General features: G+C 40.6%; 1 protein-coding gene across 22 annotated transcripts in view; it reads left to right on the forward strand.

The window, feature by feature from the left end:
* Positions 1-13,396, forward strand: part of MARCHF7 (membrane associated ring-CH-type finger 7) — a 33,562-nt gene extending 20,166 nt beyond the window's left edge. For 2 of the 22 annotated variants that reach the window (XR_014784525.1, XR_014784527.1), the window contains exons 5-12: positions 391-552; positions 2,769-3,876; positions 4,498-4,667; positions 6,669-6,778; positions 8,107-8,220; positions 9,304-9,727; positions 10,305-10,353; positions 12,486-13,351. Coding sequence is in view for 17 of the 22 variants with exons in the window: in XM_084811371.1 (XP_084667497.1) it covers positions 391-552; positions 2,769-3,876; positions 4,498-4,667; positions 6,669-6,778; positions 8,107-8,220; positions 10,305-10,353; positions 12,486-12,547 (1,775 nt within the window). In the remaining 5 variants the exon portion in view is untranslated. Of the gene's footprint in view, positions 1-390; positions 553-2,768; positions 3,877-4,497; positions 4,668-6,668; positions 6,779-8,106; positions 8,398-9,303; positions 9,728-10,304; positions 10,354-12,485 lie in introns of all 22 variants that reach the window. The other 20 variants (XM_084811371.1, XM_084811379.1, XM_084811387.1 and 17 more) reach the window with 15 other exon arrangements.
* The last annotated feature ends 1,265 nt before the right edge of the window (positions 13,397-14,661 follow it).

The following is a 14,661-nucleotide window of genomic DNA, read 5'->3' on the forward strand; positions in this document are numbered from 1 at the left end:
TACAATTATTCTGACCAACAAATATAAAATTGTAATAGTAAACTAGTACAGCCCAAGTTTAAACATGTTTGGTTGGCTGTGGAAGACTTACTGTATTCTGAGAGAAACACATTCAAAAGTTGCTTTTGGTTTTGTTTTGTTTTTTTGGAAAAATGGTTCATTCTTGAAAAAGTGCTCAGGACGTGTTTGGATAATGTTCCTCCTCCACCCTCTCCATGCTCAGTGCAATCATTTGCTCCCCTCACTGCACATAAGACACAACAATATTCAGAACAGAGAACTGTCATCCAAACAAGACTATGAACGTTCAAGAACATGGCAGTAAGTGCTAGGGTTTAAAACTTGTAGCAAAGAAGCAGGAAGACATAACAGCTTTAACTTATGTTTTAGATTCCTCATGGAGGTACAGTGATGTGTCCAGATCTTCACCTATGGTACTTGGATCGTTAGGAACTGAACTTGTGAGAGAGAGGAGAGAGCTAGAAAGAACAGATCCATCTGTTAGTCTTGTGGATTGTAGTCACAGGAATGGTGATTTCCCATCTTCATCATGTATGTATTGGAAACGAGAATGTTTAGGCACATTTTATGGCTGGTTCCATTTGTAGTGTTCACAGCCAGTCTGACTCTTGCTTAGTTGAAGCTACTGTTCTTGGTTTGTACTTACAAGTAACTAGTATGATAAGTAATTAGTTGTGTTGGTTGAGTCCTGAGAGAAGGATTCTACTTTGATTTTATTTTTGTTTTTTTAAAGCAGCAGGTCTGCATATATGCTTTTTTGTAAGAAAAACTGTTTTGAAGAAAGGCAGTATACTGGGCCATTGTCTTTTTGAATAGTATCCACTAGTCCTGTAACTAGTTTCAACTAATAAAATAGCCTTACTGGTTTCCAGAAAAAACACAGACTTAGAGCCAGTTCAGACAAGCTCAAATCTTCTCCACCCAATATGCATTGACTGTCGTCTTTTGTGTGACGAGGATAGTGTGTGACCCAGACTACTCATGGATACAGTAGCTCAACCCAACCTGGTGTCCTCCAGATGTGTTGGACTGCAACTCCCACAGTGCTCAGCCAACATTGCCATTGGCCGTACTGGCTTGGTATTATGGGAGTTGTAGTCCAGCACGCCTGGAAGGTGCCAGGTTGGGGAAGGTTGCAGTAGCTATTACCCAGACATGATTCTTGTAGAAGTTGAAAAATATTATTGCTGCAGTTGCAGAAATCTCCACAAGAAGGCTATGGATTGCCTGTGTCATGCACTACGCTCCCCGCGGTAAAGTGACACTGGAGACAGTTGAGACTTGCTGCATGGAGAAGTTCGCTGAATACCTAAACTAGCCTTAAGAATATCTTAAACACAGTCACATCAGTGAAAGTTGTAATTGAAAGCAAGTAGATGGCTTATGTAACATAGTAGGATGACTACAAGTGATCATTTAAAGCCCTGATATTTTAATTTGTATTGCTCTTCAAAGTTCTTACTCTGTTCTTAGCTGTTTTTTTTAGTAAAGTTGAAACACAAATATTAAAATTTCTGGCGACTGTAGCATTAATAGGAATTCTCTTTTAAAAATTAAAGTCTAGCTAGAATGAAACCAGAACAGCGCTGCTGCTGGAATTTTGAAATATCTATCAGGTAACCATTGTATTTACAAATGAAGGAACACTAGTTTTGTATCTGCACCTTGAGTTATATAACTGTGCCATTTAACTTCACCTTTGACTAGAGTTGCATTTCTGGTTTGCTCTAAACATTGGTATCAATCCAGAGGTGTCTTGTGTGAGCAGAAAAGCACTTGTGCAAGGCAACTCCTCTGAATTCCTTCGATTTTCCTGTCCTGTTGCAGCGCCCCTATGTTGACCTTCAGGAGCAGCTTTGTGGGATAGGAGCCAGGAAACCCCATTGTGCAAGTGGAGTTCTGCTTGTCTGTCTCCTGGAACCAACCCATTTGTATTTAGAAAAGTGAAAAAAACACTATAAAAGTGGATGCAGGGAAAAAACCCAACAGTTCTCCTTTATTTATACATTAGGCCAACTCGTAACTGGTGTACATTGAAAATTAATGGGTAGTATATGCTATTGTGTCATCTGCCTTCAAAAGCTGTTACTGGATGGTTGTTGTAAGGATAACTCTAATAAAAATGCCTTTGTGTCATACTAATATTATTGGATGTACTTTGCTTTTATGGAAGCTAAGTGGACCACTACTACTATAATTTTGATGTTTTCGTTGTGGCTTACAAGGAGTGGTGAAGTGTAACTTTGGATAACTTTATGTTCACACTGCCTAAAATGGTAAAATATTTTCAAAGTGGTGTGTTGTAGTGGATAGTGACCAACTAGTACTAGGAATCCCCTCTCTGCCATAACACCCAGTGGGCCTTGGGCCAGCTGCTATGTCTCAACCTAACTTAACTCACAGGTTTGTGATGCTAAAATGGGAAGGGGGAAGGATGAACCATGCATGTTGACATGACCACCTTGGAGGAAGGGCAGGATAAAAATGAAATAAATATAACCAACCTTGTTTTCAGCAAAACAAAGGTTCTGCGCACACTTACTTGAGAGAGTCCCATTGAATTAAGTGGAATTTATTTCTAAGTAAACATGCATAGAATTGGGCTTAAGAAAGGCTTTCCTTGGACCTAGTTAATAATCCAGGTTTCGTTAGTCTAGTCTAGTCTAATTTAATTTAATAGTGATACCCTACAGTTGATTACTATCTTAATAGCTAATGTTTTTTGGCTTTTATGATTCTTATGATAGATCTCCAGGAAAGATCTGCTTCTTCATATGCACAGGGAGCAAGACCAAAAGAAAACTCATTGAGCTCTTTGAGGCTGAACACATCCATGAACCGCCAGTTGCCTTCTGAACATCAATCATCATTGCTCTCTAGAGACCACAGTTGGAATTCAAGATCTAACTATGTCCCAAGAGAAGTAGAGTCTTCTGAAAGGAATATACAGCCAGAGTTTACCCATGGTGCCAGGAGAAGTGGAACCAGTTCCTCAAGCAGTTCTGAAAGGCTTATGCCATCCCAAAGGTCATTAAGTGAGCCTCCTGCAGATACTGAAGGAAGGCGTACAACAAGACAACTACTGTCCCGTTTAGCTTCTAGTATGTCCTCCACATTTTTCTCAAGAAGGTCTAGCCAAGACTCTTTGACTTCAAGACCATTAGGTTCTGAAGATTCAATTGTTCCAAGAGCTCAGGCGTCTACCCAGGCTAGTGCTACTAATACTGCTACAACTTCTGAAGGTACAGAACCTCAGACTCCTGATGTTTCTCAGGGATTTAGCTTTCTTAGAAGACGATGGGGCCTGTCAGGTGTTTCACCAAATCCTAGTACTGATTCAGAAGCTGAAAGTTACAGACAGGATTCTGAAAGTAGGAATGCAGGTTCTTGGCTATCATCTTCTCTGAGGAACAGGTGTACACCTTTGTTTTCCAGAAGGAGAAGAGAAGGAAGAGATGAAACTGCAAGAACCTCTACCTCTGAAACACCTGCTAGATCACTGCATCTTTTTAGGAGAAGAGAATCTGTTGAGGAGCCATCTTTTGAAGCACAGAATGAATCTCCTAGGCCTGCTGCTAGGCCACCGACACCTGCAGTACCTACTGGTGCTACATCTGTTGCCTCAGGCCCAGATTCTGTCCATGGCAGAAGAAATTCAGGAATATCAGGAATGTTTCCTGGTTCTCTTTTCCGGTTTGCAGTGCCCCCGACACTGGGGAACAACTTGTCTGACAACGTTATGATAACAGTAGATATTATTCCCTCAGGCTGGAATCAACCCGATGGACAAGATAATGACAAATCTAAAATGCCACCTTCAAGAGATCCTGAAAGGCTTCAGAAAATTAAAGAGAGGTAAAGTGTAACTTTGCACAGTAGGATTTTTTTAATAAACCTAAAAGAAGATACTAACATATGACATGCTGGGCTCACTGTGGGTTATTTAACCCATGATGAGCCATGGTGCTTGTTGGGCGCGTGTGGCTGCTATTGTGAACATGCAACCCTTGGTGGGGTTGTGGTGTGTCATCTGAACTTTAAACAACCTTCACATATCTCTTGGTTTGTACTGTGAACCTGGTCACTATGTCCAAGGCGATCTTCAACTTCTCTTTAGAAGCATTGGCTTGGATCCTGGGTCATTCCTCCATTCACATAAGGGTGGTGAGGGGGGATTGACTGCTGCCAGTTCCCTTTTATCTGCAGCCCCCCACACCATTCCCAGTGGTCCATCAAATCCTAGGATCAAACTTTCAGGAGGGAACATGGGATTGTAGAGGGAAGAGGGGGATATTTTGTTCTTGTAATAAAATTTATGATCTAAGCCTATGTTCCTGGGGATAGTGTAGGATCTTCTATAAATGGTATTTCTTCAATCTCACTATTTGGATTGGGAAGACTATTCATCTGTTGCAACTTGCAATGTAGGTTATTGTCTTAGACATGTGACTGATAATATTAATACCCCCCCTTTAGTCTCCTTTCAGAGGACTCAGAAGAGGAGGAAGGAGACTTATGTAGAATTTGTCAGATGTCAACTACATCTGCTACTAACCTCTTAATAGAGCCATGTAAATGCACTGGAAGTCTACAGTATGTTCACCAGGAGTGTATGAAGAAATGGCTACAGTCCAAGATTAATTCAGGTAAGGCAGGTCATGTTTAGGGGAAAAGATAATGGCTCGGATCCTGAGTTGCCTTTCCATGAATGGAAAGGATTCCAGGGCCTTTTCTGTGGTGGCCCCCACTCTGTGGAACTCCCTCCCTAGGGAACTCTGCCATGCCCCCTCTTTAATGAGCTTCCACTGTGCATTAAAAACGTGGTTGTTCAGGCAGGCATTTGGGGTTGGTTAGGGTATTTTAGAAAACGTTTTTATTGTAGAATTTTATTGTTTTAAACTGTTTTATTATATGCTGTGCATCGCCCAGAGTGGCTGGGTGACCAGCCAGATGGGTGATTAATAAATTTAATAAATAAAATACAGTCTCACAGAGGTGCCTGCTGATGGAAGGGGGAGCGGAGGCAATTTTTGCTGATTCCCCTTTCCCCTTACAATCCCCAGTGTTATGTCCCATGCTGCTCTGGAGGCAATGTACTGTGGACTTTCAGAGCCTAACATACAGATTTTTTTTATTTATTAGGATGGTTAAGATTCAGACGCCCTCACAAGGCAGTATACAAACGATACGGGTAACAAAAGCTTGATGGCTTCTTTTCTTAGGGAGAAGCAGCTCTTGTGTGTGTCGGGTGGGGGGACTTTCAAGTAGAGATGGGAATAGGGTGACTAAAACATCTGCTGCCTCCTTCTCTAATATGTTCCCTCCGGGAACATACATCTCTCTGGGAAAACCTACCATTGGGCTTTAGTTACTTGTGTATAAGATAACAAGTACCTCAGTCTTCAGACTTATCTAGTCCAGGATCATCATCTGGTAAAAGCAGTTAGGAGAGGCAGAGGAACATAGGTTGAAAGTCCCTAGTCTTGCAGAAAAATATTTGGGGGGATTAGAATGCCCCCTAATGGCCTAAAGAAGGGGTGCAGAACTTCCAGCCTTGGGCTTTGCATCTGGCCTGCAGAGGCTTGCACCACCTACCAGGGTTGTGAAGGATGAGGGGAGAGGAATTCCCTCTCAGATTGGAAGTAACAGTGGGGCAATAGGGAAAGCTTGTATGTGGCAAAGTCTGGTCCCTGGCCCAAGCGCCGGGTGGAAGATCCACCCAGAACTTCAGCCAGCGCAAATGACCATGCCCACTTGGCTTCATATGGCCCACGGAGGCTTGGGGATCACCCCCCCTGCCCCTTTTTGGTTCTGCACCCCTGGCTTAAAGGATCACAAATGGAGTGGAAATTGGCCTCAGAATGTCCTTTCTGAACCTAGCTCCACAATCCCTTCTCTTGTGAAAGTTGGGGATGTTGGAGCAAAATATAGGCTGCTTTCCCACCATTTCTAGTGGCACTACTCACTCTGTTTTTTCTTGTAGTCCTTATTTTACTTTTCAGTTACAACAGTAACTGATATATTATATTTAAAAATATCTTCACAATATGGCCACATTATAATAACCCACAATTTACCTATTTTGACCCTTCTGTGGCCACAAGATACCCATGTGGCCACAGGTAGTATGAATGATTACCCATGCCAGTGTGTGACTTCAGTCAAAAGATCATGTCATATCCATCTCAGTCTTCATTAACTGCACATGTTTGGAAAGATGCATGTACCTCATAACACCGGGCATGCTTGAGGAATTTTATCTTTGCAAATTTTAGTATGAACTGGCTTGATTTGCAACTCTCGGATTGGAACATAGCCATCCAGTTTTGCACTTCTCGAAATATGGCAGCACAGCTCTGTGCTCAAAAAGTATCCAAAAGCATTTAGAAATGTGCATTTTGAGAAAATAAGTTTAGGAATGTGTATGTAAATTCAAATTCCAGATTAAAATGGAAAATTGAAGTTCTGAGTATTTGCTCACTGGCTCCTGTACTCTTTGCACTTAGGTTTGCATTTGTATATGAAAGGGTAAACCTAGCCGAGCCTCTGTTCAATGCTGTGCTTTCATATACCTAATTGACTTGGACTTAGTTTTTCAAGAATATTTTCTATATGAAACAAAAAGTATACATATCTTGTTCCCTCAGGTTCTTCATTGGAAGCAGTAACTACTTGTGAGCTGTGCAAAGAGAAGTTGCATCTCAATCTTGATAATTTTGATATCCATGAGCTTCATAGAGCACATGCAAATGAACAAGTTAGTATATTTTCGCTAATTTGGTAAGTGTCAGTTTAGTGCTGTGACTCAGGACAACTTTTTTTTCTAGAAGAAAGTACTTGTTCAGGTCATATTTGAATTGTATAATGCCCATGTAGGACATGTTCTGTCCTCTGCCTCAAGTATGTGCGTAAAAACTGGGTTATATGTGTTTTGTAGTGTTAAATTATTTGTCTTGAGGCTTGGAAAGAGGTGGAATAGAAAGTAATATAAATAGGAAGCCAGAATGAACATTGGTAAACTGACCCCACTTGTTGACTTGTTTAAGTAAAGACTCCTGGGGGTTATGGAGCAGGCACAAGTCTTTTAAGCAGAAGCAAACTGTATTTTGACAATGACAATGGATTTTTTGTCTCTAAAGAGAACTGTGGGCTGCAGTCTTATGCTCATGGGTTGAAGCTTTATTGAACTTGAGTCAGAACTATGCATTGCTGTCACAGCAGGACGTATGATCTGGTGCTGTGTTTCCGCTGTTTGGTAAGGAGATGCCTAGTCACTGGGAGAAGCCTCTGCCCTTTGTACTGGGGCATCAGTAGCCATCAGCAGTGTTTTTTGCTGGCACTACAGAGGTTTCCCTTTCTCCTACAGTGTGACCCTGCTACACTGTAGCACTTAACACTGGCACAAACTTGCAAAAGAAAAAATGCATAGCGAGATGGTAGAAGGGAAGTGTTGTAGACCTGAGAGCCTTTGTGGGGAAAAGTGCGGGGGGAAAGAGTTGAAGGCCAGTTAGCTGGTCATAATAGTAGTGTCTTCAGTGGGATTCTTATTACTAATGGCTCAGCTGTGAGACTTGTGCATCTTAATTAACAAGACATAAGTAAAACACTTACCTTGTGTATCCAGTGCTATATAAATACTAGGTAGCATTAAGCTTTCCATATCGGTTTGTATAATTGTAACATATTTTGCTTCTGTTTTTTTTATATGTGCTGCTTAGTTAGTGTAACCATCTAAATGTAAATTATTGGAGTTTGAGGTTTGAATGTTTATCAAGGGCACCCTTTCTTTAGCAAAAAGGAGCCCAAACTACTTGCTGCTAATTATATGGATCTCAAGCTTCACTTTTCTCAAGATGGCTACTTAAGCCTACAGGTAGCCAGTTTATTGAGGTGTAGGTTTACTTGGGAGTATGATCTGTCTTGTCAAAGCACAGCCATGTTACGGTCTGAGTCTTCAATGGAAATTGCTGAAGTAACAACACTCCTGTATATGTGTACTGGGACAAAATAATCAGTGTAACATAGCACTGGTTGTGCATATCAGACAACTTAAATGTTTGACTTGATGATACCCTCTCTCTCCAGGCAGACTATGAATTTATCAGTTCTGGGCTTTACCTTGTAGTGTTGTTACACTTGTGTGAACAGCGCTTTTCAGATATGCTGGGAACTACAAGTGAGGCCAACACACGAGTCCGGGTAAGTGGTGTGAGCTGCTTCTGTGGGAGAGGCAGATTGTGATGCCTGTTAAAGCATGTTTTTTATATTCCCTCAAGATGTACACTGGCTGGAATCAGACAGGCCATGCTCCCAACTTGGGCTTTCTACCCATTCCTGCTGCAGCCCCTCATGCCTCCCCAAAAGCTGCGCATCAAGGTCAGGGGACCCTCTGGACCCACTTGCAGTGTAGTGTAGGGAATGCAGCCAGGGAGGGAAACTGGCCTGACAGGGACACACACACACAGATGTCCTCCTGCTTGCATATGGGGCTCTTTGGTTCATTGGGTTTGGCTGGTAACTTCCCAAAGTACTATGTAACACCTAATGTTATTTTAAAGAGCACTGAGACAGACTACAACGCAAAATAAGCATTGGGTGTTCTCTGACTGTAACCTGAAGTCTCTTAAGATTATATTGAGAGCTACATTACTGGCAAACTAAACCCAAGGATAAGCTTTATCCTCCATGAATTTATTTTAATTTTTACTTTCTGAAAAACTAGGCTAGTGGCCATTGTTGTGGCATGTAGTTATCTATTTTTCTGAACTAAACATCCATAAGCAGCCTCCGTTTGTAGGGAAATTGCTCCAACTCTTAATTATTTTTGTTGCTTTTCTGTACATTTTATAGTTTTTGATACGCTCTGAACAAACCTGAACACTACACATTTCCTTGCCTGACCAGTAAGAATTCCTAGAATTGTGCTTGTTTGGGAAAGGATTTTCTTTTAGTTATTTATTTAGTTATTCCAGGCATTTATATACTACAACAAAGATCTCAGGCTGCATAGTTCTGTGAGGAATGACAAAATATACATAAATTAATTCGAACTACCTAGTCACTTTTTTCCTCCTTTTACTTAAAGGAATTTCCTCTTCCTAATGATAGATTTCATTTTGTTAGAACAGCAGCACATAAGCAGATATTCTTGAAGTCTTGCTAGTTCAAAGGGTGTCCTTGGTATTCAAACAACCCAAATCCAAAAAATCTAAGTAGTTTGAGGTCTGAAAAATATGTATTTTTAGTGAACTGTGGGTGATAGTGCTCATCTTACTTATACAGGGTGTTTCAAAATGATGGACCCAATTTCAAAGCAGTATATCACCTGCACGAAGAGCCTGTACCAGTTGCATCCGGTATGGCCTCATGATTAAACGTCGCCTTAGCACACGCCAGACAGTCGTATGAGAGATCGCAAGTTCTTGGCTGGCACGACGAGTGGACTTGTGCGGGCTACGCTGAAAACTCAGAATTCTTCTCATGTTTTCCTCTGAAGTGCGTGGTCACCCTGTGCTCTTCCCCTTACATGAACAGCCTGTTTCCTCAAACTGTCGGTACCAATGATGAATGCTCTTTGGCATGGGCGGATCAATGCCAAAATGAAGTTGAAACACACGCTGCACCGCAATTGCGGATTCAGTCTTGCTGAACTGCAGAATGTGAAACGCCTTGTGTTGCGGGTTCGCCATCTTGCGAATGACTGAGGGTAGGGGCTGTTTGTGCGCTGAGAGAGGCATCTAGCGGTAATCATTTGAAACTCTGTGCCCCGCCCTTTCAAGTGGTAAGGGTTTCATTCATGGGCGGTTCGTTGCAGAGCTGGTGGTTGCAGAGATACAGCGATTTCATATCGGGTCCATCTTTTTGAAACACCCTATATATTAACCCAGGCTGAAACTTCCAAATGAATTTACATTCTGCATATGCCCAGTTTATATTGTACTTTTCTCCTACGTGCAAGTAATACTGACCAAACCTCACTTGTGCACATATGCTGACTTATATAGAGAAATGTAACATGTAAACTGATGGATCACAGTTAAGACGGAAGTCATTTCCAAGCGAGCTTTTTTCTACCTTCTGCAATTACTAAGAGATGCTAATTATAGCTGTGATCCTTCTAGCTCACATGTTTTTCTATACAAGTACATTCCTGGAGATAATTGGGACTGTTCACACGTAGGTGAAAAATGAATGCTTGAAATTCCTGAAGGACAAGAATATGGTTTAAAGTCCTTTGGTGATTTGCAACATTTAAAACTGCCTTCTTTCTGTATTGCTTCTAGTTTATTAATCTTGCAAGAACTCTTCAGGCACACATGGATGATATTGAAAGTAGGTGGTTTTCCCTTGTTTAGTTTTACGTCAAAGTTAAAAGAACAAAGGGATAAACTCAAATCTGTCTTGAAATGCATAGCGCTAAGTGTTCAAGTGTTTGAGCTGACCTGCAATTTTCATGTATCTATGACTGGCATACCTAATAAAACTGTTTTATGTAGTCTTGTACTAACTTGTAAGGGTGAAAAGGGGACCTCAGTCCAGCCCTTGTACTGAGGAAATAACTTTCAAACACAAAACCCCTAGCAAAGTGTCTTCAGGCATTCAGACTGCACTTTGCCCCCTCTTGCTTCAGGTCAGAGGGATCTAAAGGGCAAAAGAATAGATGACATAATTGAGCTAAAGTAGAGCGCTTAGAAACCCTATATTAAGCACATGTCAAATGAAATCACTGGAACTTAAAAGTGATTAATTTTGCTGGATTTTGCCAAGATCATTGTAGCTGATTCAAGCAAGTGAACTTTTTGGTGTACTGCCGCTTGCATCTGGCTTTCAAGTGGACATTAGAAAGTTGCCTAGTTGACTGCCTAGGAGGACCATAATTATCTTTCCAGGAGTGTGTACTTTTAGTAAGAGAGGTGTCCTTTAGCAGTAAATCCATTTAAGGAAGGCCTGCTGCTTTATTGGTGATGACTAATTCAGCTGTGTTTGCTATTAGCCATCTGGCTTTCCCTTTGCAGTTTTGGACAGTATATGCATTAGTCAGTTAGGGCAAAGCTATATTTTTTGCTTCTAGGATGATACATTACACCAATCATTCTCTAGTACTTCTCTCTCTTGGGACCCTTCAAGATAGAGATATACATCTACAGTTGCTTGACAGGACTGTCTGTTGTGTCCCTTGTTAGTTGGATGGTAAGAGGGAAATGAGAAACGGTGAACGCATACAGTTGTTAAGCTACAGTCATTCGTACCTCCTTGTTTCCAAAGACCTGTCTGCAGCTATATCTTTCCTTGCCCCTTTTTTCTTCCCAGTGAGTAGCATCCCAACACTTCTTGATACCAACTGATGTTGAGCTAGTCCAAGGTGCCTGGTTCTTTTTGTTCTGTTGGAGCTGGACACAGCAGGAGCCAGGAATATGTGAGCTGGCTCGTAGAGCAGTACTTTCCCTCCAGTAATTGTGGGGGAAGCACTTGTCTTCGCAGGGTGTGAAAAAGACTATTGCCAGGATCCAGCTGTCTTTACTTCTGTTTTCTAAAGGAAGAGAATGGTTTTCATTGCTTTCTCTCCTTCTCCCATGGAAGAACACTCTCTGTCCTGTCTAAATCTATCTCTAGTAGGTGCCAATCTTCTTTCTGCTCTCCTTTGTTATTTGCTCTTTCCTTGACCTCTGTTTCTACAGATATAACTACTTTAATAATTCAAGCCCTGATTATTAAATGCATTTGATTGATACAGGGTATTCCACTTATGAATTTTAGCTTCCTGTTCGAGAAGCTTTGGGAATACCTAGACCATTGACATGTATTAGGAGAATATGGATGATAGTTGTTTTCTTTAAGTTTTTACATCCCATGTCATTTAAACAACCATGATTATGTATTTAACAAATTTCCCTTTCTAGAGACAACCCCTAGTTACGCTGTGCTAGTGCTGAAGATGCCTTTTAATGTTGTTAGCAATATTCTTATTACTTCTATAGTGCCATCCATGTGCATGCACTTGAACGTAAAACCAAAGCAAAACCACACACAATGCAAAGTTCCTTTTACTGCATTGATAACAGTCTGGCTCTTATCATTATTAAGCTGAGCAGCTGTAAAACACAAAGTAGAATTCAGGTCTGGTCACTGAATATGTACCTCTATACAGTCAATAAAATAAGTTATAGCCCTCTCCATGCAGCTTAAAAAAAAACATGTTTCCTTTCACTTCTACATCTAGGTGCACGTTAAAAGCTGTTTTCATTTTAGCATAAACATGTATAGGTGCCATCAGATTTTTAATCACTTATTCTAGTGATAAGTTTTGAGGTGAGTGGTGCGAGACAAAACTATGGCTTTCAATTTAGGGAGCATCCCAGTTTGAAAATCACATACTATGTTAAACATATTCGTATTCAAATTAAACATAATTTCCTACATCTTAGATTTTTAAAAAGGTTTTTGATTGTATCCTGTACTTCCAGCAGCTTCAGATGATGATGATTCTGAAGATGGAGATCTCAGTAGAACGCTTGATGCTGCGTAAATGCAAATAGAAGGACTGGATGCTCGGCTGACACAAGTACCATCTACCTACTTTTATTTCGTAAAACACGCTGAATACTCTTAAGATTTCTGAAGTATTGCCGAGTTCAAACCTTGCTGTTGCACACTGGTATCCAGAGACCTGAACATTCAGTCTGCAAGAGTGTGTTTCTCCTTTGAGATTATGACATGTATGCCTTCTAAAAGATTTTTATGTGTAAGGAAGATTTCCTTTTGTATAAAGTTACTACCATAATCAGTTAAAGTTCTGGGAAAAGTTTCTCAAGTTTTGATCTTCTATTGGCACTATGTGGTAATATTAAGTGTGTTTGCAAGTCCAAGTCATGGGGAAGGGATAATTCTGTGTTAGCTTTCCATTTAAAAACACCTCCGGGAAGACTCATCACTTTGCTTCCAGTGTTAACAACCTAGACTGAATGAGGGAATGAATGGGTTCTGTCCAGTTAGTGTTAAGTTTCTAAGTTTTTCTTGAGGAATGTTTAACTCAAAGCAATAAACTTGCAAGGGGCTACTAATAAGTGTCAATGACGGCTTTTATAAGTATTGATTTCATAATTGCGGATTATATTTGATAATATTATGTAGAAGTTCCAGTAAGGAATTACAGCTGTAAAAACTGGCATTTCAGCATTCCTGGAAGGAATAAAACTTACGGTTTAGAATCTTAACCAAGCTATTTATCTTAATGAACCTTTTTTAGAACCCACATTCACTGCTGAAGCACTGGTTATCAATGTGTTTTCTAGTGTTGTCACTTGTTTGTTAAATAAAAATTACAATGTGTACTATTTGTCTGCCTCTTTAAAATACAGTAGACTCAAGTGATGGTGGAATGCAGCATGTTTAAGCTTTTAGAATTCCGCTTTGGTGGTCATGTCTTTATGGGAGTTTCTCTCAGTTCAGTACGTCAGTGCTAATCGGAAAATCTCTTGGGGTAGAGCAGTAGTATGGGGTGGTGTTTCCTGTGCTGATGCTAATCTTAAGGCACATATAATCCTTGAAAACCATTCCTTACCGACAGCACCGTACCTTTCAGGTTATATGAAAGGAACATGGTGTTCTTACTCTAAAAATGGCATTCTGTTTCAAACTTTGGTAGATGGTCTTGTGAGCTTTAGTCATATGAAGCACAACTACGCTGTATTAAAATGTTTTTTGACTGAATGCTTCAAAATGAATGTAAACACTGCTGTGCATAGAAGCTTGGGATCCAAAAAGCAGCAGTACAATTCCCCATGCCTCTCAGTGTTCTGCTCCAGCTCAAACAAGTTATGAAATCCCTCATCTGAAGTCCATTCTGCTGCCTTGTTCCCACTGCAGCATTGCCTTTGTGTCTCAGGTAGCTGTTCACAGAAGGAAGCAGAATAGAGCGTGGTGTTATACTGATAGGACCATCCTCCAAATTGTCAGGCAGTTTTGCCTAGTGCATTCATATAGATGTGAAAGCATAAAAGATGGGATTGAAGTCAGTATCATAGTTCCTATGGGGGAACAGCATTTGTCCCCTAGCACCACCTTTTAAAACTTTTCTGCAGGGGAGGAGGAGGAACGGAGTCTCTGCCAAACAACACCTAGTGTTCACAGTCTATGCAGGTATTCCATAAGGATAATATATTGAAAGCTGCTTAGAGTTCTAAAAATTGCAGCCCGGAGTTTGTCTTTTCAGTAACTATCTACTGAGCCTGGGGCAAATCTCTGTAGTATCATAAAGAGCTGCAGGCAGCAGGGGAAAATCTGGAGAGCTCTGCTGTGTATAGAGAAGCAACTCCATTTGAAAAATGCAAATGGCCAAGATAAAACTTACCACAGGACTTAATACTAACAGGTTAGACTGTATAAAACTGCTCCTTTTTCTATGTAAGAAGTCTTTACAGTTAAACTCAATGTGAAATATTGAATCTTGGGAAAGAACAAGACCAGTTTAACCAATGCTATATTCCTTTTCCTGGTGGTGATTGACTGGCATGTAATTACTTGAACTCCTTACTTGCTAACATTAGCTCAACTAGCATAGTGAGGATGTGATATCCGTTCTCAAGCATTCAAATGATAACTTATTGAAGTGCAATCCTGTGTATTTACATGGAAGTCTGC

The sequence above is a fragment of the Heloderma suspectum genome, chromosome 1, assembly GCF_057233095.1.
Source record: "Heloderma suspectum isolate Gila_16-S chromosome 1, 16-S_ref, whole genome shotgun sequence".
Lineage (NCBI taxonomy): Eukaryota > Metazoa > Chordata > Lepidosauria > Squamata > Helodermatidae > Heloderma > Heloderma suspectum.